General features: G+C 43.4%; 1 protein-coding gene across 3 annotated transcripts in view; it reads right to left on the reverse strand.

The window, feature by feature from the left end:
• TIE1 (tyrosine kinase with immunoglobulin like and EGF like domains 1) overlaps positions 1 to 22,378 on the reverse strand; it is a 154,415-nt gene extending 132,037 nt beyond the window's left edge. For 2 of the 3 annotated variants that reach the window (XM_033916486.1, XM_033916485.1), the window contains exons 1-5: positions 22,184 to 22,378; positions 10,189 to 10,479; positions 6,870 to 6,980; positions 3,821 to 3,976; positions 1,466 to 1,597 (exon numbers count right to left, since the gene is read on the reverse strand). In XM_033916486.1, the coding sequence (XP_033772377.1) occupies positions 1,466 to 1,597; positions 3,821 to 3,976; positions 6,870 to 6,980; positions 10,189 to 10,479; positions 22,184 to 22,247 (754 nt within the window). In that variant the 5' untranslated portion in view covers positions 22,248 to 22,378. The remainder of the gene's footprint in view (positions 1 to 1,465; positions 1,598 to 3,820; positions 3,977 to 6,869; positions 6,981 to 10,188; positions 10,480 to 22,183) is intronic. The other variant, XM_033916487.1, reaches the window with a different exon arrangement.
• Between the last annotated feature and the right edge of the window lie 766 nt (positions 22,379 to 23,144).

The following is a 23,144-nucleotide window of genomic DNA, read 5'->3' on the forward strand; positions in this document are numbered from 1 at the left end:
ATTACACTGCTGATCTGCTGCTTGTATAATGTAAACTGTCATGAAAATTGCCTGTAGTACCTGAAGTTTGGAAGGTAGCCAATGTAATACCAATTTTTTTTAAAGTATTCCAAGGTGATCTGGGAAATTACAGTCCTGGGCAAGATAGTGGAAACTATTATAAAGACTAAAATTCAGAAACACGTAGACAAACATGATTTGATGAGCCAGGGGCAGCTTGGGTTCAGCCAATTAGCTGCATTTCTTTGAAGGTGTGAATAAACATGGGGATAAAGGTGAGCAGGTTGATGTACTGTATCTAAACTTTCAGATGAAATTTGATGTGCACAAATGCAAAGTGATGCACATTGGGAAGAATAACCCAAATCACAGTTACGATGCTAGGGTCCACCTTGGGGATTAGTGCCTAAGAAAAGGTCGTAGACAACATGATGAAACCATCCGCCCAATGTGTGGCAGCGGACAAAAAAGAAAACAGGATGCTAGGAATTATTTAAAAAGGGATGGTTAACAAGACTAAGAATGTTAATGCCCCTGTATCGCTCCATGGTGCGTTCAATTCTGGTCTCCTTAGCTCAAGAAAGATATAGCGGCACTAGAAAAGGTTCAAAGAAGAGCAACCAAGATGATAAAGGGGATGGAAACTCCTCTTGTAAGAAGAAAGACTAAAAAGGTTAGGGCTCTTCAGCTTGGATAATAGAAGGCTGAGGGGAGATAGGATTGAAGTAGAACGGGTACAAGTGGATCGATTTTCCACTCCATCATGAATTATAAAGACTAGGGGACACTCGATGAAGCTACAGGGAAATACTTTCAAAACCAATAGGAGGAAATATTTTTTTCACTCAGAGAATAGTTAAGCTCTGGAACGCGTTGCCAGAGGTTGTGGTAAGAGCGGATAGTGTAGCTGGTTTTAAGAAAGGTTTGGAAAGTTCCTGGAGGAAAAGTGTATAGTCTGTTATTGAGAAAGACATGGGGGAAGCCACTGCATGGAATATTGCTACTCTTTGGGTTTTGGCCATGTACTAGAGCTACTGGGCTTGATGGACCATTGGTCTGATCCAGTAAGGCTGTTCTTATGTTCTAAACCCTTATCCGTTCATACCACAAGGTGTCCCTCGGCTTCAGGATAAACTTCTCAATGAAAGTGACAGGAAAACATATGAAAAGCTTATTTTCATAACAATTAACTTTTCTGTTTAAAGGATCCCAAAGTTTATATTTCTGAATGGTTGTAGAAGCATGTCTGAGCAGAGTGATGAGCTGCGGTTGGGAGGATCCAAGCTCTGTTTTTGATCACTTGGGAGCAGACTTGTACCTGCTGTCCACCCCCTTGGGAGAATCTCTTTATAAAGGCAGTTAATAAATCCCAACAAATGAATAAAATGTATTAGAAGGGATGAAAAGGGAGTACTTGAGAGTCAGAATTTAACCCTCTTACAGCCTTCCTGTGGACAGTTCTTACCCTTCTCACAGCGAGTCCCCATGAAGCCTGGAGGGCACACACATTCTCCCGTGACATCATGGCAGATTCCCCCATTCAAACAATCCAGACAGTTCTTCTGGCAGGAATGGCCCCACTTCTTAGCTGAACACCCTGGACATAAAGAGAGGATACGAAAGAGCTTCAGCCCCATTTTTGAAAAGCTCCAGAAGCAGGGGTTGAATCGTGCATCATAGGTATCATGAGTATTTCAGAAAAACAGTAGAAATGGAGGTTTAGGTGTAATCATCCATTTAGCAAAATAAGGTATGCAATATTGACGGGTCTAAAGCCAGCACAGAGTTGGTTGTCTTCATAACCTTATTCCCAAACTCTTACAGTGATCAGTTAATCTTGCTCGTTTGGCATTTCAGGGACACAGAAACGGAGTAGGGGGGACAGTGGCTCTTTCCCAAACTCTAAACTTACTTCATAGCAGGTATATCTCCCAACCATTGATGTTTTTGGACTTAGGGGCTGATGCTCAAAAGTTAATGGCAGTGTTAAAAGCAGACTCTGGGACAGGATGTCACCATTCACAGCAAGTCCCCATGAAGTCTGGGGGGCAAATGCATTCTCCCGTGACACTTTGGTAGTTGGCATTGTGAACTTTGCACACAAAGAGCTCCGTTTGCCAAATTGCAAGAAGATGAAGGAGTTGAAGTACTATAATGCATGGGTGCTTCTGCTTCAGGCTCTACTGCACTTTATACACTTCAGTTTCCTGCTGTATGATAGAAAACCTCACTTGTTCTCCACAAACCAGGAAGTCTAGAGGCTGGTTGTTTCATAGGGGAGTTTGCTGACCCTTGGATTAATTATTGCTACAAGGTTGTCTCTGGCTTTGTACAACTACTAATTATTCCTATAGCACTGTTAGACTTCACAGCGCTATACATTAAAATATTCAAGAGAAAGTACCTGCTCAGTAGAGCTTACAATCTAATTAAAACAGACAAATGGGACAAGTAGGAGGTTAGGGAGTTTCTTGGAGAGGAAATGATAAAACAGTCATGGGTGCTTTACAAGCGAGTGGGGAGTTAGGGAATAAGAGCAATCTCAAAAAAGTGGACTTTTAGTAGACTACCAGAGATGGCGACTGATGTATGGACTTAAGCAGTCAGGTGCAGCAAGAGAGAAAGAACATAGCCTGGAGTTAGCAGTAGAGGAGAAGGGTACAGATAAGAGAGACTTATCCAATGAGCAGAGTTCCCAAGGACGCGTATAGGGAGAGATGAGAGGAGAGATATTGCAGAACTGCAGAGTGAAGAATAATAATAACTTTATTCTTTTATACCACCATAACCAAAAGTTCTAGGCGATTTACACTAAAAAGAGCTGGACAATCAGCAAAATACAATAATGCAGTAAAAAATGCAAATATTTGTAAAATAGAATTTCAATAATAAAACTCACTTGTAAGTCAATAAGAGGAGTTTGCACTGCACGTGGAAATGGATAGAGAGCCAATGAAGTGACTTGAGGAGAGGAGCGATATGAGCATCGTGACTCTGGCGGAATATAAGTCATGTGGTGGAATTTTGAACAGATTGAAGGAAAGAGAGATGGTTACATGGAAGATCTGTGAGAAACAAGTTGCAGTAGTCTAGGCAAGAGGTGCTAAGGGTACAGATGGGGGTTTTGGTGGTGTGCTCAGAGAGGAAAGGTTGGATTTTGGTGATATTATAGCAAAAGAAACAACAGGTTTTGGTGGTCTTTTGGATTTGTGCAGAGAGAGAAGTGTCATAGATGACCCCGAGGTTGCAAACTGATGAGACAGGGAGGATGAGAGTGTTATCCACTGAGATAGAGAGTGGGGGAAGAGAAAAGGTAGGTTTAGGTGGAAGGATAAGAAGCTCAGTCATGGCCATGTTCAGTTTTAAGTGGCAGCGAGACATCCAGACAGCATAGTCAGACAGGCAGGCTAAGACTCGGTCCTAGATTCCTATAGAGATTTCTGGAGTAGAGAGTCATTAGAAGTGATACTGAAAACCATGGGAGGAGATCAGAGCACCAAGTGAATGAGTATATATGAAGAAAAGAAGAGGTCCCAGGACAGAACTCTGGAGTAGAGTGGTAGCAGTAACAAAGGATCCACCACTGCATACACTAAAAGTCTGATGGGAAGCACAAAGCACCCTCCAAGGAATTGCAGTACATGCTCTGGTATTTTTATGCCCCTCCCAGCATCATGTTCCCCTCCCGCAAAGCACAAGGCATTTATGCTCTTCTTAGGAATCACAGGGCACCCTCTTGTGTCATCATATTTCTGCCCTTGTTGTCCTCTGACTGAGATTGTTAACTTGACATCGAGAAGGAAGACCGAGAGGAACTTACCTCTTACAATCAGCCTGAAGAATGCGCTCACCATTGGACTATCTCCCATGAAGCCAGCACTGTAAACACCCATCTGACTCATGCCGATAGCTGGTATGATCAGGGTGGCCTTCCTGTCCACGATATCCTTCTTGTATGTGAACTGGAAGAAACTTCCTGCACAAGAGAGCAGTCTTCATGCTCAATCATCCAAAAGAGTTGTAACAGAAAGAACATGAGCAGTGGCAAACTGAAATTGTCTTTTTAAAAAGGCCAAATATTCAACACCACTTACCTGGGTTGCAGTTCTGCCCAAAGAAATAGTTCTGACCAGAGCTACAGCCAAATTTGTAGATTCATTATCTGGATAGTGCCAGTGAAAATCTCTTTGGAACATCCCATTAGTATCCTGATAGCATCGGGGTGATCTGGACTGAGTGCAAACCAATAGCTAGATACTGGCACTGAACTGACCACGGCAGCTGCATTTGAAAAACACTGACCATCGTGGCTGAACACTGGCCTGAGAGCAACTGAGGTAGTGCAAGAGCAAAGTCTGCTATTAATTTCATTTAATTAAAAACATATATTCTGTCATTTCAATTTAATGGAATGAACAATAAATACATAGAAACCAAGGTTCAACAAAGTTCCTTAGGATCTAGGAGACAGACTTGCATGACTGGAATTTTTAATTAAGAAATTTATGAACTGTACATTTTTAATGAGCTCAAGGTCATACATAGCAAATAATTTTTAATGCAGAAAAAGTATAGAAGGCTGAAGATAAAGTCACAATTTTATTTCTAGACCCAGCATGGCCTGTGTTTCGGCAAGTGCCTGCATCAGGGGTCTGTACATATAAACATAGATAAAAGTAGTAGCTGAGTAGGTCAGGAATAAGAGGTTAGCTTTCATAAACTACAAAAGATCGCAGAAAGAGGAAGATAGGCAAAAGTTTCTGGAAAAGTTAAGAGGGGCTGGTCGAGTAGTCAGGAAAGCAAAGATACATATGGTAAAAAAATAGATATATCAGTGATAAGAAGAAGTGCAAAAGTGGTATTGTGAGACTCAAAGGTGAAGGGGAGAAATGTGGAGAAGCTGATAAAGAAAAAACTGAATTGCTAAACAAATATTTGTGTTCTATGTTCACGGTTGAAGCACTGGGAGTAGGACTGCAGAAGACAAACACAAATAGGGATGGAGTAGTGGTAGACCCTGATTGATTTTCAGTGGATTGTGTTCGAGGAGCTAGTTAAATTAAAGGTAGACAAAGCAATGGGGCAGGATGGGGTACATCCGAGAGTGCTGAAGGAACTTAGGGAATATCTGGTGGCTCCGCTGACTGACCTTTTCAATGCTTCTTTAGAGTTGGGAGTGGTACCAGACTGGAGAAGGGCAGGTGTGGTCCGTCTACACAAAAGTGGAAGTAAGGAAGTAGGGAATTACAGGGCGGTAACTCTGCCTTCTGCGGTAAGCAAATTTATGGAAACACTTTTAAAACAGAGAATGGTCAAGTTTCTGGAATCCTGTGGATTACAGGACTGGAGGTAACATGGATTCACTAGAGGTAGGTCTTGTCAGGCAAATCAGATCAATTTCTTGGACTGGATGGCCAGAGAACTGCATAGAGGGTGTGCGCTAGATGTGGTGTATTTAGATTGCAGCAAAGCCTTTGACAGTGTTCCACACAGATATATAGATAGATTTGGGTAGGTAGGAAGGAGGGAGGAGGCCGCGCGAGGGGTGCCGAAGGGCGGTGAGGTGGTGAGAGGGAAGGGTGGTGGAGGAAAGGAACAGACGCTGAAGGGGGATGGAGAGGAACAGATGCTGAAATGAAATGGGGAAGACAGAGTGCGGAGAAGACGCTGAAGGGAAATAGGGAAGACAGAGTGGGGAGAAGACGCTGAAGGGACATGGGGAAGACAGAGTGGGGAGAAGACGCTGAAAGGACATGGGGAAGACAGAGTGGGGAGAAGACGCTGAAAGGACATGGGGAAGACAGAGTGGGGAGAAGACGCTGAAAGGACATGGGAAAGACAGAGTGGGAAGAAGACGCTGAAGGGAAATAGGGAAGAGAGATTGGGAGAAGATGCTGAAGGGAAATGGAGAAGACAGATTGGGAGAAGATGCTGAAGAGAAATGGAGAAGAGAGAGTGGAGAGAAGATGCTGAAGGGAAATTGGGATGACAGAGTGGGGAGAAGATGCTGAAAGGAATGGGGAAGAGAGAGTGGGGAGAAGATGCTGGAAGGGAAGAAGACAGAGATGCCAGACTATGGGGGCGCGGAGGGAAGAAGATGGGTGCCAGACCAATTGGGGGGGGGGAGGGGTGAAGGGAGAGGCACAGTAACAGAGCAAATGGAAGATGCAGAGAGAAGACAGACAGTGGATGAAAGGAATTGAATGAGAAGATGAGGGAAGCAGAAACCAGACAAGAAAAGGTATAAAAAAATTTCTATTTATTTATTTTCTTTTTTTATGCTTTAGGATAAAGTAGTATATTAGTTGTGTTTATAAAAAATTTCTAAACAAAGCCCTGCCAGCTGAACCTCTCTTTCTCTAGTTCAGCAGCCAGAACTTTGATTTATAAGGAAGGAATAAGCTAAATATTGCAGTACTGAGGCTTGTATGGATGCTGCGGGAACGGGGTGGTGATGAGGACAAATTTTTCCCCCGTGTCATTCTCTAGATCTTATGTTCTCCCTTCAGCCTTCTCTTTTCCAAGCTGAAGAGCCCTAACCTTTTTAGTCTTTCCTCATATGAAAGGAGTTCCATCCCCTTTATCATCTTGGTCGTTCTTTGAATCCTTTCTAGCATCGCTATATCTTTCTTGAGATAAGGAGACCAGAACTGAACGCAATACTCCAAATGAGGTCGCACCATGAAGGGATACAGGGGTATTATGACATTCTTTGTCTTTTTTAACCATCCCTGTCCTAATAATTCCTAGCATGTGCATTCACATGTGAGCTTGCAGGTATTTATGCATATGAGTTACGCTAAAATGTAGGCTCCCAATTATAAAATTACTTCCATGATGTCACTCCTATGTGTCAGTAAGTCACTCACCATTAGACTTCCACATGACATCAACATTTTTGTGGAAACGAATGGAGGCAGACAGGAAAGCTGTATCATTCACATTCACGGTGACTGTCTTCTTTGCCGGTAACAGGTATGCTGTGGAGACAAGTCAGCAGGATGTTTGAAATGCAATATTGTACTGACATGACAAAACCACATGACATGGTTATAATATTTCAGAACTGTGTGGATGGAAATTGAGGTCACAGAACCCTATAAAGACACATTGTTGAAATCACAAAGGCCAAAGGCCCTTTTCTCTCCTGCTTCTATCAGTTTCTCTTCTACTGAGGCATGAACCCAGCTTTCAGACCTGATATGGCTGCAAGGCTATACCATGTAGGCGTCAGAATAGGGTGGGGGCCACAGGGTCCATGGCCTTCACAAAAATTGGCAGTCAGAAGAGTCAGTTATGGCTTTCCCAACTCCCCCATCTACCTCCTTCCTGCCACTGTCATTTTAAATCTAAAGGCAGCTGGCAGTGGCAATAAGGTGAGTCTACTTCTGTTAGCCCTGGAAGCCCTCATTCTGCAGCATCCTACCTAAGAGGGAACATGGAGTTGCTGCAGAATGAAGGCTTCTGAAGTAGGCCGATAGCAGCAGGCTCACTTCTTTGCCACTATCTGCTACCTGAAGATTTAAAATGACAGTAGTGGGGAGGTGGTAGGTGGGGGAATCGGGTGCTGGAGAGAGGTCGTGCTACAGTATCCCACTAACTAGGGTTGGGGTTATAGGGAAGAACATATGCTGCAAGAAATACTTTTTACAGAAAGGGTGGTAGATGCATGGAACAGTCTTCCAGTAGAGGTGGTGGAGACAGAGACTGTGTCTGAATTTAAGAAGGCATGGGTCAGGTACATAGGATCTCTTAGAAAGAGGAAGAGACAATAGTTACTGTGGATGGGCAGACTGGATGGGCCATTTGGCTTTTATCTGCCATCATGTTTCTATGACTGTGTCTGAATTCAAGAAGGCATGGGATAGGCACATGGGATCTCTTAGAGAGAGGAAGAGGTAATGGTTACTGCAGATGGGCCATTTGACCTTTATCTGCCATCATATTTCTATGTTTCTATGACTGTGTCTGAATTCAAGAAGGCATAGGATAGGCACTTGGGATCTCTTAGGGAGAGGGAGAGATCATGGTTACTGCAGATGGGCAAACTGGATGGGCCATTTGGCCTTTATCTGCCATCATGTTTCTATGGTCTACCCTAACAATGTAGCTCCTATTGCCACTTTTCTGAATTATCCAAGTTGTGAACTGCTCTTGGACATGTTCATTCTTAAACTCTATCCTTCTTTTGAAGATAATCTGTGATACTGGCCCAGTGAACCAACATCAATGCTGTACGCTTCCATATGGAAGATCCATAGCTAGAGTCTGTCCAAATTTTGGGCATGATTTTGGCTTCAGCACCAAAACCAGCCTCAAATCCATATGTGGCCTTGATTCATTTTCATCTGAAACCAAAGCTTTTGGTCTTAATTTCTTACTCCTCTCTTCACCCCCTGCCCCGAAGCGAAGGAGCTCAATTTTCTCCCTGCCTCCCTCCCCTCTCGACCAGAATAAGCTTCCCCATCCCAGACCTGCTGTAGGCCCCACTCCAGGCTTATTGTATCCCTTTGGTAGTCTAGTGGCTTGTAGGAGCAGGAACTGTCTACAGTCATTCCTGGCTCTGATCCTAAAATAGTTGCTGAGACCTCCAGCAACAATCTTGAAGGACTGCCACTGAAAGATGCAGCAGCCATTTTGATTACACAACTATCAACTGGGGATCACTCCTAACCCTACAAGCTACTAGAGCGCAAGGGTGATATGATAGTCCCCCCCCCAGCCTAAGTTGGGTCCAGGGGGACTTCTGTTTGGGAGGAAGGGGGGAAGGAAGTTGAATCTCTACAGTTCTGGAAGGGGGAGGGAGTTGTAGGAGGGGGGAAATGTGGGCTATTCCTGTTTATTTGTGTAGGCCAAAATAGAGCAGTGAATTTCGGTTTTGGTCACTCTCTATCCCTTGCTTAATTCCTGCATGGCTGGGGCTCAAGTTGTCCTGGAGAAAAAAATTCACATCCCCCCAGAGGTGAAGAATTTGTAGTCTCCAAAAAATTCAGGCTGAGAATAGTGGACCATGATGGACCACTGGTCTGACCCAGCAGCAGCAATTCTTATGTTCTTATGTTCTAACAAAGGTTTGTGATTCGGATTCCAGCCGTAGCTCAGAAAGAGCTGGAAGTATAAAAGCAAGTCAGAATTACCAGATCAAAATGAGAAAGAGGTCCTGTCTACTGATTATTGTTTGGCTAAATAAAGCGAAGTCTGGGCAGTGGAAGTACTTGGACTACAAATGAGACACTTAGCTGCTTGTGCTTCCTTCAAGATGATGTGTGAACCTCAGGGGCTCTTGTAGATTTACAAAACTCACCAGGACCATGTGAAGAAGTGGTGGACATGGGTAAGACATGCAGCTTGCCTCCTGCTGGTAGGAAAGACCAGCAAGAAAAGTATCATAGAAACATGACAGCAGATAAAGGCCAAATGGCCCATCTAGTCTGCCCATCTGCAGTAACCATTATTTCTCTCTCTGAGAGATCCCATGTGCCTATCCCAGGCCCTTTTGAATTCAGACAGTCTCTGTCTCCACCACCTCTTCTGGGAGACTGTTCCATGCATCTACCACCCTTTCTGTAAAAAAGCATTTTCTCAGATTACTCCAGAGCCTATCACCTCTTAACTTCATCCTATGCCCTCTCATTGTAGAGTTTCCTTTCAAATGAAAGAGACTTGACCACATCCACCCTTCGCCAGTCCTCCGGTACCACTCCTGACTCTAGAAACTCATGCAGGTAAAAGAAAGAAGACAGATATGAGTCTTGAAAGTATTTGTAGGGCAGACTTGATCATTTTTCTTGGAGGGAGAAAGAAGTAGCTAGAAGTTCTCAGAAATTAAAACTTTCCTTTCCTTCTCTTAGGTACAAAAAATAAATGTATCAGAAAACTTAGTCATTCTTTCTCTTACAAACTAACAGAGCTTTGGAATAACTTGCGACTCTCACTAAAAAGCTTAGGCCCCTTCTTATCATTTGGGAAGGCTCTGAAGACAATTCTGTTCACCAAATACTTTGGAAATTAATTACTTTTACCTCTTCTAAATTAGTTTTAGTTTAGTGAATAGAAAAGCAACGGAAGAGGTTCAGCTAGTGTGGGAATGAGACAGGGAAAGGATTCAGCAGGGATAAAGTGAGAATCCTTTATAGACTATGAACCCTCCTAAGTTCTGGACATGAATTGGCATGAAAATGGACTCACCATTGAAGCTGTTATACACATACAGGACCCTTGTCTGTTCTGTTGGGCTTTTCCCTCTGCAGAAGAAAACTCCAGCAAGTTCATTCTGAGAGAATCCTTCAGTTCGGAGCTCGTTGCCCTGCCGGAAACTCTGCAGCTGTGACTTTTGTATAGTCCTGACGATGCTGTTGTCTTTCTCAATCTGGAGGTCAATATTCTGTCCGTCCCGCTCTCCCGTCACACAGGAGATATAGAAATTATTCAGAGGCGGCACTGGGACATTAGCAATCAGAGTGATATCCAGAACAGACCCTGGAAGAGAAGGAGCGGAAGAAGAGTAGGAATGAAATGTAGGCAGTAATGAAGTGTCCCACACAGAGAAGGGCTCTTACCAACCCACCCTTCAACCTGAGCAGTTTGTTCAACAGTGCTTCTTAACACTTTCTTGGAGAACACCTTACCAGTCGATAAGATTTGCACACAACAGGTCTCTAATATGTGCCATTTAATCTCAGGCATACTCATTGTGGTAATCCGGGAAACTGGACTGATCTAAAGGATGAAATGGTAATTTTCAGACATATTCAAAGTTTAGTTCCAGCTACTGCAAAGTATAAGTGGGGAACCTACACACAAATTATCACAGATAGTGGAATACTTTTTTGTTTAGAGGGCCCAAATGATCCACCCTAGACCCCACCCCCATAATAATAGTACTAATTGTCCTGCCATTTCTTCTGTTCATTACATAGAAACATAGAAACATGACGGCAGATAAAAGCCAAGTGGCCCATCCAGTCTGCCCATCTACAGTAACCATTATCTCTTTCTCTCTCTGAGCGATCCCACGTGCCTATCCCAGGCCCTCTTGAATTCAGACACAGTCTCTGTCTCCACCACCTCTTCCAGAAGACTGTTCCATGCATCTACCACCTTTTCCATAAAAACGTATTTCCTCAGATTACTCTGGAGCCTATCACCTCTTAACTTCATCATATGGCCTCTCATTGCAGTTTTCTTTCAAGCGAAAGAGTCTCGACTCATGCACATTTATATTACGTAGGTATTTAAACGTCTCTATCATATCTCCCCTTTCCCACATTTCCTCCAAAGTATACAGATTGAGATCTTTAAGTCTGCTCCTATATGCCTTATCACAAAGACCACACACCATTTTAGTAGCCTTTCTCTGGACCGATTCCGTTCCCTCAGGTTTTTGCAACCCAAATGCATGACCTTGCATTTCTTAGCATTAAATTTTAGCTGCCAAGTTTCAAACCATTCTTCAAGCTTCGCCAGATCTTTCTTCATGTTATTCACACCATCCTGGGTGTTCACTGTTTTGCAGATTTTGGTATCGTTTGCAAAGAGGCAAATCTTACCCAACAGCTCTGCAGCAATATCGTTTATAAAAATGTTAAAAAGAACAGGCCCAAGAACTGAATCTTGAGGCACACCACTGGCAACATCCCTTTCCTCAGAGCCATCTCCATTGATCACTACCCTCTGTTGTGACCCAGCCCGTCACTTTGGGACCCATCCTGAGGGCATTCAATTTATTAGATGTCTGTGTGGAACACTGTCAAAGGCTTTGCTAAAATCTAAATACACCACATCTAGCACACTCCCACTATCCAATTCTCTGGTCATCCAGTCAAAGAAATTGATCAGATTTGTCTGACAAGACCTATCTCTAGTGAATCCATGTTGCCTCCGGTCCTGTAATCCACAGGATTCCAGAAACTTGGACTATTTTCTGTTTTAAAAGTGTTTCCATTAATTTGCTTACCACAGAAGTCAGACTTACCAGCCTGTAATTCCCTGCTTCTTCCTTACTTCCACTTTTGTGGAGAGGGACCACATCCGCCCTTCTCCAGTCCTCCAGTACCACTCCCAACTCTAGAGACTCATTGAAAAGGTCAGTCAGGGGAGCTACCAGAACTTCCCTAAGTTCCTTCAACACCCTTGGATGCACACTATCTGGCCTCATTGCTTTGTCTACCTTTATTTTAGCTATCTCCTCACAAACACAACCCTCTGAAAATCAATCAGAGTCTATTACTCCTCCATCCCTATTCATGTTTGTCTTCTGTGGTCCCGCTCCCGGCATTTCAGCCATGAACACAGAACAGAAATATTTGTTAAGCAATTTGGCCTTTTCTTTATCAGCTTCTCCATATTCCTCCCCTTCACTTTTGAGTCGCACAATGCCACTTTTGCACTTCTTCCTATCACTAATATATCTAAAAAAAAAAGTCTTGTCTCCTCATTTTACCGTGTCAGCTATTTTTTATTCCATTTGTATCTTTGCTTTCCTGACTACACGACCAGCCTCTCTTAACTTTTCAGTTCAGTCACTTTCTTTAGAATCTGGAATAGATTAAGAACATAAGAAGTTGCCTCTGCTGGGTCAGACCAGAGATCCATAGCGCCCAGCAGTCCGCTCCTGCGGCGGCCCATCAGGTCCATGACCTGTAAGGTGGTTGGCGTCTAAACCCTTTCAGTCCCCTTATCCTTCTATGTAAGCCCTCTTTCGTAACCTATCTGTACCTCTATCTGTATCCCTCAACCCCCGAGTCCTTCAGGAATTTATCCAATCCTTCTTTGAAGCCCATTAGGGTACTCTGTCCTATTACAACCTCAGGAAGCACATTCCAGGTGTCCACCACCCTCTGAGTGAGAAAGAACTTCATAGCATTGGTTCTAAGCCTGTCCCCTTTCAATTTCTCCGAGTGCCACCTTGTTCTTGTGGTACCTAATAGGCTGAAGAATCTGTCCCTTTCTACCTTCTCTATAGCTTTCATGATCTTGAAGGTCTCTATCATGTCTCCTCTGAGTCTCCGCTTTTCCAGGGAGAAGAGCCCCAGCCTTTCTAACCTGTCTGCATAAGAAAGGTTCTCCGTCCCTCTTACCATTTTCGTCGCTCTCCTTTGAACCCTCTCCAGTATCGCCATGTCCCTCTTGAGGTACGGTGACCAAAACTGGACACAGTACTCCAGATGCAGGCGCACCATCACGCGATACAGTGGCATGATGACTTCCTTTGTCCTGGTCGTAATACCCTTCTTAATAATACCCAACATTCTGTTTGCTTTCTTTGAGGCCGCTGCACATTGCGCCGTTGATTTCATTGTTGTATCCACCAGCACACCCAAGTCCTTTTCAGGGTTACTTTCCCCTAGCACTAATCCCCCCCATTTTGTATCTGAACATCGGGTTCTTCTTCCCTATGTGCATGACTTTGCATTTCTCTATATTGAAGTTCATTTGCCATTTATTTGCCCACTCTTCCAGTTTGTTTAGGTCCTTACATTCTTTGTAGGTCCTTATATTCTTCCGCGGTTCTAACCCTGCTACAGAGTTTGGTGTCATCCGCAAATTTTATAACTTCACACTTCGTCCCCGTTTCCAGATCATTTATGAATATATTGAACAGCAGCGGTCCAAGCACCGACCCCTGTGGAACACCACTCGTGACCCTCCTCCAGTCTGAGTAGTGGCCCTTCACTCCAACCCTTTGCTTCCTGCCTGCCAACCAGTGTTTAATCCATCTGTATACGTCCCCTTCCACCCCGTGGTTCCACAACTTCCTAAGTAGCTGCTCATGAGGTACCTTGTCAAAGGCTTTTTGGAAGTCAAGATAAATGATGTCTATGGGTTCCCCTTTGTCCATCTGGCTGTTTATCCCTTCAAAGAAGTGCAGTAAGTTCGTTTGGCACGATCTTCCCTTGCAGAAGCCATGCTGGCTCGCTTTCAGTTGTCCATTTCTTTCTATGTGCTCACTGATGCTGTCTTTTATCAGTGCTTCTACCATCTTGCCCAGGACTGAAGTCAAGCTTACCGGCCTGTAGTTCGCCGGGTCACCCCTTGCTCCCTTTTTGTAGATAGGCGTGACATTTGCTATTTTCCAGTCCTCTGGGATCTCCCCAGTTTTCAAAGATAGGTTACAAATATGTCGGAGTGTTCCCGCTATTTCATTCCTTAGTTCTTTTAGTACCCTTGGGTGGATTCCATCTGGGCCTGGTGATTTGTCGCTCTTCAATCTATCTATCTGTTTGAGGACATCCTCATGGCTTACCTCTATTTGCGACAGTTTTTCTTCTTGGTCTCCACTTATGATCTCTTCGGGCTCTGGAACATTGGATGTGTCTTCGCTCGTGAAGGCTGATGAGAAGAACTTGTTTAACCTGTCAGCAACCTCTTTCTCCTCCTTTATCACTCCCTTTCTGTCCCCATCATCCAACGGTCCTACTTCTTCCCTCACCGGTTGCTTCCCTTTAACGTATCTCAAGAAGGTTTTGAAGTTTCTTTCTTCCCCCGCCAGCCTGTCTTCATATTCTCTGTTTGCTTTCTTAACCACTCGGTGACATTCTTTTTGGTGTTTTTTGTGTTCCTCACAGTTCTCCCTGATTTGGTCCTTTTTCCATTTTCGGAATGATTTTTTCTTGTCACCTATTGCTTTCTTCACTTCATGTGTTATCCACACCGGGTCTTTTGTTCAATTTTTTTTTGCACCCTTTCCTAAAACTGGGGATATACAGGTTTTGTGCTTCCCGCACCATGTCCTTGAATAGAGACCAGGCTCTCTCTACGGTCTCCATCCTTTTTGAGCTTTTTTTGAGTTTCTTTCTCACCATTGTTCTCATAGCATCGTAGTTCCCTTTCTTGAAGTTGAGCGTTGTCGCTGTGGTTCTCTTCACTTTTGATGTTCCCACTTCTAACTTGTACCGAATTATGTTGTGGTCGCTGTTTCCTAGCGGTCCTACTACTTCCACTTCTTTTGCAGGTCCCCCTAGCCCGTTGAGGATTAGGTCGAGAGTGGCATCCGTTCACGTTGGTTCTTTGACAAGTTGTTCCATGAAGCAGTCCCCCACAGCCTCTAGGAATTCTGCTTCCCTCGCACAGTTGGAGTTTCCAATACTCCAGTCTATCCCGGGATAGTTAAAATCTCCCATTACCATCACACTTCCGCTTTTGCATTCCCGCTTCAATTCTGCTTCCAGTTCCTTGTCGTTTGCTTCTGTTTGTCCAGGTGGGTGATAGTACAGTCCCAATTTTGTGTCAGCTCCATTTCTTCCTGGTACTTGGACCCATAAGGATTTCAATCCTTCCGCCTTGGCTGCTGTATCCAGTCTGGTCGAGTGAATGGTGTCCCTTATATAAAGTGCTATTCCTCCATCCTTCTTGTGAGTCCTGTCTCTTCTATAGAGTTTGTACCCTGGCAGTACTGCGTCCCATTTGTTATCCTCAGTCCACCATGTTTCTGTGATTCCAATGATGTCTAGTTCCCCCTTTTTGGCTGTGAATTCCAGTTCTCCCATCTTGGCCCCTAAGCTCCTTGCATTTGCGTACAAGCAATTTAAGTCCTGATTTCTCCCTTTTCTTGCTGCTTTTCCTTGTGATTTTGATTTGTTCCTCTTCCCACCGCCTTCATGGGCTGCCAATCCCTGAGTTTCGTTTCGTTCTTCCTCTTCCTGTGGTGCGTCTTTTTTGTCCTCATCCTGTTTCCTCATTTCCACCCACTCCTCCAGCTCCTGTTGTTTGCTTGTCTGTTTGTTCTCTAATCTGTCCTGATCCTCGCACCCCTTTTGTTCGTCTTTTGTTCCTTCCAAGCGTTCTCCCCGCTCAGTATCTTTATTTGATACTCCTGTCCGAATTGTCGACTGCAGGTCGACTGTCGGCTTTCCCCTTCTCAGTTTAAAGCCTGCTCTATTCCTCTCTTGACGTTGTTCACCAGCAGACATTCACCTTATGCTCAAAGGGTTCAATGCACTCCATGTCTTATTCCCTTCCAAATAACAATACTAAAGAAGTCAAAATCAGCAGAGTAGTAAAATATAAAAATCCTGGTTAAAAATGGTAAAAATATGCACAGAAACAAAAATTAGATAACATATATGTTTTAACTTGGTAACCTAAAAGTAGAAAGCAAGAGGAAGAAATGAAGGTTAATGCTGCACATTCAGGGCTAATGGAGATAAATAACTGTAACCACTGCCTCAAAGAGTAATGCAATCAAGGAATCAATGGATCACAGTAGGGTCAGGCAGACTGTGACATGGGACACAGAAACATCCACCCTCACCGTTGCACCTACAGAATTCTTTTGCTCCACTAGCAGTGGCATACCAAGGGGGAGGCAGGGGGGGAGGTGCACACTCCAAGGGGATGTACAGCCGGCAGGGTCTGGGAGCTCCCGCACTGCTGAAAACGGCACCTCAGCGCTGCTGCCGTATTTATTCCAGAGCAGAGTCGGTAGCCGCACTGAAGTGCACGAAGGTCCTGCGATGATTACTTTTGCTGCCGCTGCTTCGGAAGAGGTAAGTGATGTCAGAGGAGGGTGGACCGGCAGTCGCAGTCATCGCGGGACCTTGCCTCTGCCGGCCCAGCCCCCCTCCGACATCACTTACCTCTTCCAAAGCAGCAGCAGCAAAAGTAATCATCGCAGGACCTTGCTGATTTCGATGGAGAAAGAAAGAAGCATAGCAGGGTAGTAGAAGGAGAAAAATGGGGTCAGGGTGGTATGGAAGCATGGTGAAGGGTGAGAAAGAGGGTCAGGGTGGCATGGAAGTGTGGTGAAGGGTGAGAAAAGAGGTCAGGGTGATATGGAAGCATGGTGAAGGGTGATAAAGGGGGTCAGGGTGGTATGGAAGCATGGTGAAGGGTGAGAAAGGGGGTCAGGGTGGCATGGAAGTGTGGTGAAGGGTGAGAAAGGGGGTCAGGGTGGCATGGAAGTGTGGTGAAGGGTGAGAAAAGAGGTCAGGGTGGTATGGAAGTGTGGTGAAGGATGAGAAAGGGGGTCAGGGTGATATGGAAGTGTGGTGAAGGGTGAGAAAGGGGGTCAGGGTGATATGGAAGCATGGTGAAGGGTGAGAAAGGGGGTCAGGGTGGCATGGAAGTGTGGTGAAGGGTGAGAAAAGAGGTCAGGGTGGTATGGAAGTGTGGTAAAGGATGAGAAAGGGGGTCAGGGTGATATGGAAGTGTGGTGAAGGGTGAGAAAGGGGGTCAGGGTGATATGGAAGCATGGTGAAGGGTGAGAAAGGGGGTCAGGGTGGTATGGAAGCATGGTGAAGGGTGAGAAAGGGGGTCAGGGTGGTATGGAAGCATGGTGAAGGGTGAGAAAGGGGGTCAGGGTGGTATGGAAGCGTGGTGAAGGGTGAGAAAGGGGGTCAGGGTGGTATGGAAGCGTGAAGGGTGAGAAAGGGGGTCAGGGTGGTATGGAAGCATGGTGAAGGGTGAGAAAGGGGGTCAGGGTGGTATGGAAGCGTGGTGAAGGGTGAGAAAGGGGGTCAGGGTGGTATGGAAGCGTGGTGAAGGGTGAGAAAGGGGGTCAGGGTGGTATGGAAGTGTGGCGAAGGATGAGAAAGGAGGTCAGGGTGGTATGGAAGCGTGGTGAAGGGTGAAAAAGAGGCAGATGCTGATGGAAGTGGGGGGGGGGAAGGGAGAGGAGAGAGTGAAATGCCAGACCATGGGGGTGTGGGAGAGATGGAAGGGGGAGGCATAAAATTTTTGGAAAGTGAATAGAAGGACAGAAGATGCCATATAGAAGGGGCAGAGAGAGGGTAGACCGTGGATGAAAGGAAGAGAGTGACAAGAAGATGAGGAAAGCAGAAACTAGAGAAGACAAGGTAGAAAAAAATTATATTTATTATTATTATTTTATTTTTTTTTGCTTTAGGGGAGATGCATTGCTGTTTCTGTGGTGTTGCATTGTATGCAGAGTCCAGCTTCTTGGTGCTTTGTCTATGTATTTTTATTCTATCTTCCCATTTACAAAACTAGAGCGTTTTTTAGCGTTGGCATCTGCGCTGTTACCACCGTGGCTAAAAACCACACTACAGTTTTGTAAAAGGGGGAGGAGTTAGTTTGTGATTATATACTAGGTGAAGGTGTTTTCTGTGTTCTGTGTGTTCGAAAAGCCATGGTTTTCTTTAGGATTGACTGTGTAGGATTGATCTGTACTAGTCTGGCTTGTTTAGTTTTACAATGGGTTTATTGACGTACTGCTCACTGCAGTATGTAAGATGCTGCCTTTTCCTAGGTACACTCTTGTGTGATGTGTGGATTGTTACTAAAAATCATGTTTTTCAAACAGATGGGGGGGTGTCAAAAAATGATGGGCCCCAGGTGCCACATATGCTAAGTACACCACTGTCCATTAGAGCATTGCAGTGCTCAAGAAAGAACTGAAATGGAACAAACCAGTGAAGGTAACTCATGAAAAAAAGCACCCACAAAGGAAGAGTATGAAAGCTCAAGCCAATAAATTATTGCTTTTAGGGGATTAACATTGGAACACAAGTCAAGGAGCCTAAAATAGCGAAGTGTCTTCCAGGATCCTCGGCTACTAGGAGTACCCAACAAATACTGTCTATAATTAAGGAAGAAACTAAGAATTCTAAAGCTGCTAATGTTCTCCATTTGGGAACAATTGACACATCCAACAACTCCCCACTTGCAGTGCAGAAAGTCTTCCAGAAGAACTAGGCAAGGGCTTAAAACCTTTTGTAAAGACTGTAGCTTTCTCAGAAGTATGGAAAGGGAGAGGAAAGAGTTAAAAATACAGAGGACTTCAAGTATATAGGAGGATGGGGAACTACATGGAAAGACAAGAGACCATATGGTAATGATGGGCTACATCTTAATATAACAGGAAAAATAATCCTTGCTGAGAAATTAAGAAGATGGGGTGGCTTATGTATGAAGGACAAGTATGGAGACAAGGTGCGATGGTGGTAAAGATAGTAACTCGCTTCTTAGCAATGCAACAAGAAGCAAAACGATCCCTATAAAGTCATGAGACAACATTGGGGTAAGATGGGGGGAGGGGGGGAAGTTATTGCTAGGTGTGGAGAGGTAGGAGACTGAATAACACATTTCAATGTAGGATATTTGGTTGAATTTAGGGGCCTAAATCTGGCAGAAGATAAGCAGCTATGATTTTTATATTGAGGCTTTACACAAGAATAAAACGATGACATTTAGAAAAAAAATGCTTCAAGAATAAATGGTAACAAATAGAATAAGCAATTTGAAAGAACATGCCTTAAGATATGAACCCCCTTTGTTAATATGTCCGCCTTATCCTTCTTGGATCTAATTTAGAGGACTTGAGCTGAATTTAAGCTAAACATTTATTTTTATTTTTATTATTATGTATTTTACCTATGAGTATTATTTTCCTGCTTTTCTTCAACTTTCTGTACAAGTGGATACTTGATTTATAAAATGTAAAAATTTGATAAATAAAAAATTAAAAAAAAAAAAAAAAAGATATGAACCCTGACAGAAAGAAGAGCATTCAGTTGGGTTTTGCCATTTTCAAAAACATTCACAGCTGGGAGATGATTTGATGGCTAAATTAGAATGATTTTTTCAATGCTGAATTAATAATAATGATAATAAATTCCTAACCCAGGGAGTTCTAGGCGGTTCACAGCAGTTAGATTCAATACAAACAGTGTAGTTGCAGTTGACAACAAAAAATGAACAAAGCAATTATAAAAGTTAACATGCTGGTTATACGTCTACAATTTAAGTGAAGGGAACAAGAAAAAAATACATGCAATAAGGACATGCAGCAGAATACATGCAATAGATACAATAAGGACATGCATACAATTTAAGTGAGGAGAAATGCATACACGCCATAAGGAGGGAGCATACAAGGAAAAATGTATACAAGCCGTAAGGAGTGGGCAACAATCTTAGAAGAGTGAGAGGGGATAGTCATGGGGAACGATTAGGGATTCGGTCTGTTGAATAGCTGAGTTTTGATCTGCTTTCTAAAATTGAGGTATGAAGAGGCATCAAGTATAATTTGGACTAGCCATGAATTTAGTTTGGCCGCTTGAAAGGAGAAGGTTCTTTCGTAGAATCTTTTAAGGTGACACGATTTTAGTGAGGGAAAAGCAAACAGATTTATTCTGCGGGAGTTCTTAGTGAGGGTAAAGATAGTCCGGCGACATACCAAATACTGTTTTGTAACAGATGCATGAGAACTTGTATAGGACTCTGGATTCGAACGGCAGCCAGTGCAGCTTGTGGTAGAAAGGGGTTATGTGTTCCCATTTCTTCAAGCCAAAGATGAGACGGATGGCAGCATTTTGGACCAGCCTCAACTTCTTGGTGATTTTCTTGAAGGCGCCTAAGTATATGATATTAAGTAATCCAGAATTCTCAGAATAGAAGATTGTACCAGCAACTGAAATCATAAAATGAAATGTCTTTGTCAGAGAGAGCGTAACCTGGAGCAACGGCTTTCCAGATATATTTAAAGGATAAGAATTTTAGATCGTACATCAGACCAGAAAGATTTCGCAGTACTATATTCAAATAATAAATATAGGAGTGCCTTTTTTTCTTGCAGCAGTAATGTAATTCACTGTTAGGCGACTTCTCAACAATTTCATAGGGGTCAGATGAGAACAATGTTGACAAAAGTATAATGTTTGTGTTATTAAAGGAGGATAAAGAAGGAAGTGGGGTAGGGAGCCAGAAAGTTTCCATTGATTATCATGGAAGGTAAAATAAAGCAGTAGGAATAGAGGAAATTTACATCATAGTGTAGAAGAAGTGACATTTTAACCACCACTTTGGATATTGCTTTAATGTTGATAACGGAATGTTTTATGGACTTTTGCAAGTGATACCAATTTCGTGCTGTAGATGAAAGAAGGATTCAATATTTGGTTCAGAATTAATTGATCAAGATGTTTCACTTTTGCTAAGAGTGCAGGTCGCCTGCTTTTTTCTTATAATATTTATTTTAGGATTTATATACCACTTATAACTCAAGCATTTTTCCTTCTCTGTCCCAGTGGGCAAAGGGGGTTAAGTGACTTGCCCAGGGTCATATGATCAACATATCATAAACCTCAGTAGATGGTCTTGGAAAATGGAAGAACTGCGTTTAGTATGAAGAGACGTTTCACTGGGAGTAGGGAAAGCCAAAGTGGGTAGAAGTTCACGAGAGTTAGAAAAGCCTTTCCAGCCCTGACTGAGAAGAAAAGAATGTCAATCAGGGCAGTTAATACCTCCCAAATGTTTAGGTATTTGTAGAATTTGAGGGGGGGGGGAGGGGTTATTCAGACAAAACGGAGTATTCTGTCAAAGGGTTTGCAAAAGGGTTTGATTTTGGAAACAAAGTGGTAATGTGCTTAATATACAGTTCATTTGGGGTCATTTCTATTGTTTCCAATCTTCCGAATAATGGAAAGGTTACGGGGCTCATTTTCAAAGCACTTAACCACTCAAAACACTACTATGGTACCATGTCGTAGGAAAATGAGCCCCCTAGATCTTTTCATGAATTTAGGCCTCTTGTATTGAATGATCAAAATAAATAGTTAAATATTTAATAAGTGACTGTTGAATTTTAGGACATAATAGTCGTCATGCTGGGACAGACCAAACATCCATCAAGCCCAGTATCCTGTTTCCAACAGTGGTCAATCCAGATCATAAACACCCAGCCAAATCCCAGAAGAACAAAACAGATTTTATGCTGCTTAACCCAAAAACAAGCAGTGGATTTTCCCAAGTCCATCCTAAAATGGCTTATAGTCTTTTCTTTTAGGAAATTATCCAAACCTTTTTTAAACCCTGCTAAGCTAACTGCTGTCACCATATTCTCTGGCAACAAATTCCAGAATTTAACTACTTGTTGAGTGAAGAAATATTTTCATTGGTTTGTTTTAAATCTAGGGTAGATTAACTTTATTATTAAGTAGGTTGCTTCACTGAAGTTGCTAAATATTTGAGCATCAGTATCCTATGCCCCCTTCCCCTTTATCTATTGCTCCATGGAGCATACAGCATTATAAGGAACATTGCAGCAGAAAGTGTGTTTTAAAGAGAGGGTGCTCATGGTTTACTGAAGAGTTTTAGATTGCAGCTGATTCAAAGCAATACCTCTAAATCTTCTCTCGAGAGGGGGGGGGGGGTTTGGCTATATAAACTCATCCTATTAACAGCGACTGGGGGGAAGAGGGAGATAAGAATGTCTGTTTCCTACCTGCTCTGGGTGAGAACACCGAAAGAATGAGAAAAACAGGAGAGATCCAAAGCAATCGGATCATCTTCCTCAAACATGCCCGGCCCGCACTTCTTTCCAACAGCAGTCCAAAGGACACTACACCCAAAAATCCTCCTCCATCATGGCTCGCATTTTCCAGAGCCTCTTTCTCTGACTCACTCCTTGCAGCAGAAATCTTGCTTCACAGACCCCCCTTACCCTCTGCACTGCTTTTCATAGAGGGAAATGAGACAGGAAAAGGCGTCTCCCACATCAGCAACTCAGCAATACTTTCCTGATCCCTGACAATGTGGAGAGCAAATCTTTGTTAAAAGAATCTCAACACACACTACATAGACTCCAAATTTCAGTATTCATGGACACAATTTAGTTACATAGTCATAAAGACAGGATTTGAGGAAGGGGTTATGCACCAGTCCAGCTGAAGAATGGAGAAGGGAATACCAGGACTGAGAAGATACTTGCCATAAAGACAGAAGTCCAAACTTTTTTTAAATCCTGCTTATTGGTTGCTCTGTTTCTCTGGGTACTTTTTACAGTGCCTGTTTTGCTTCTGATGACCAGCAGAAGTGGGTTTGGTTTATAAAGACAGAAGTCGAGAAGGCCTCAATCTGTGTTCCCTCTCTCTATCAGTAGAGGGAAGTGATTTTCTGGCCACTGCCTAAGACTTACTTAATGAGTCTAGAAAAGTTTTCAGCAGCAAATGCTTTAATTGTAGGTCACCAAACTTTGGTCATTGGCTTTTACCTTTCCCTGGGAACACCTTCTTTTGGATGGATAAATGTAGCTGTTAATGGAGTTTGGAGTGCAGAAAGAGGATAAAGGGGGGAAGGGATATGGGCCTGGGACGGAGACCACTGGGGCAGGAAGCCTGAAGGCACAAAAAACCCAGCCTTTCTGTTCCTAGTGTAAAGGCTCTGTGGACAGCTAGCCTACCCAT

This window comes from Geotrypetes seraphini, chromosome 12, assembly GCF_902459505.1.
Source record: "Geotrypetes seraphini chromosome 12, aGeoSer1.1, whole genome shotgun sequence".
Lineage (NCBI taxonomy): Eukaryota > Metazoa > Chordata > Amphibia > Gymnophiona > Dermophiidae > Geotrypetes > Geotrypetes seraphini.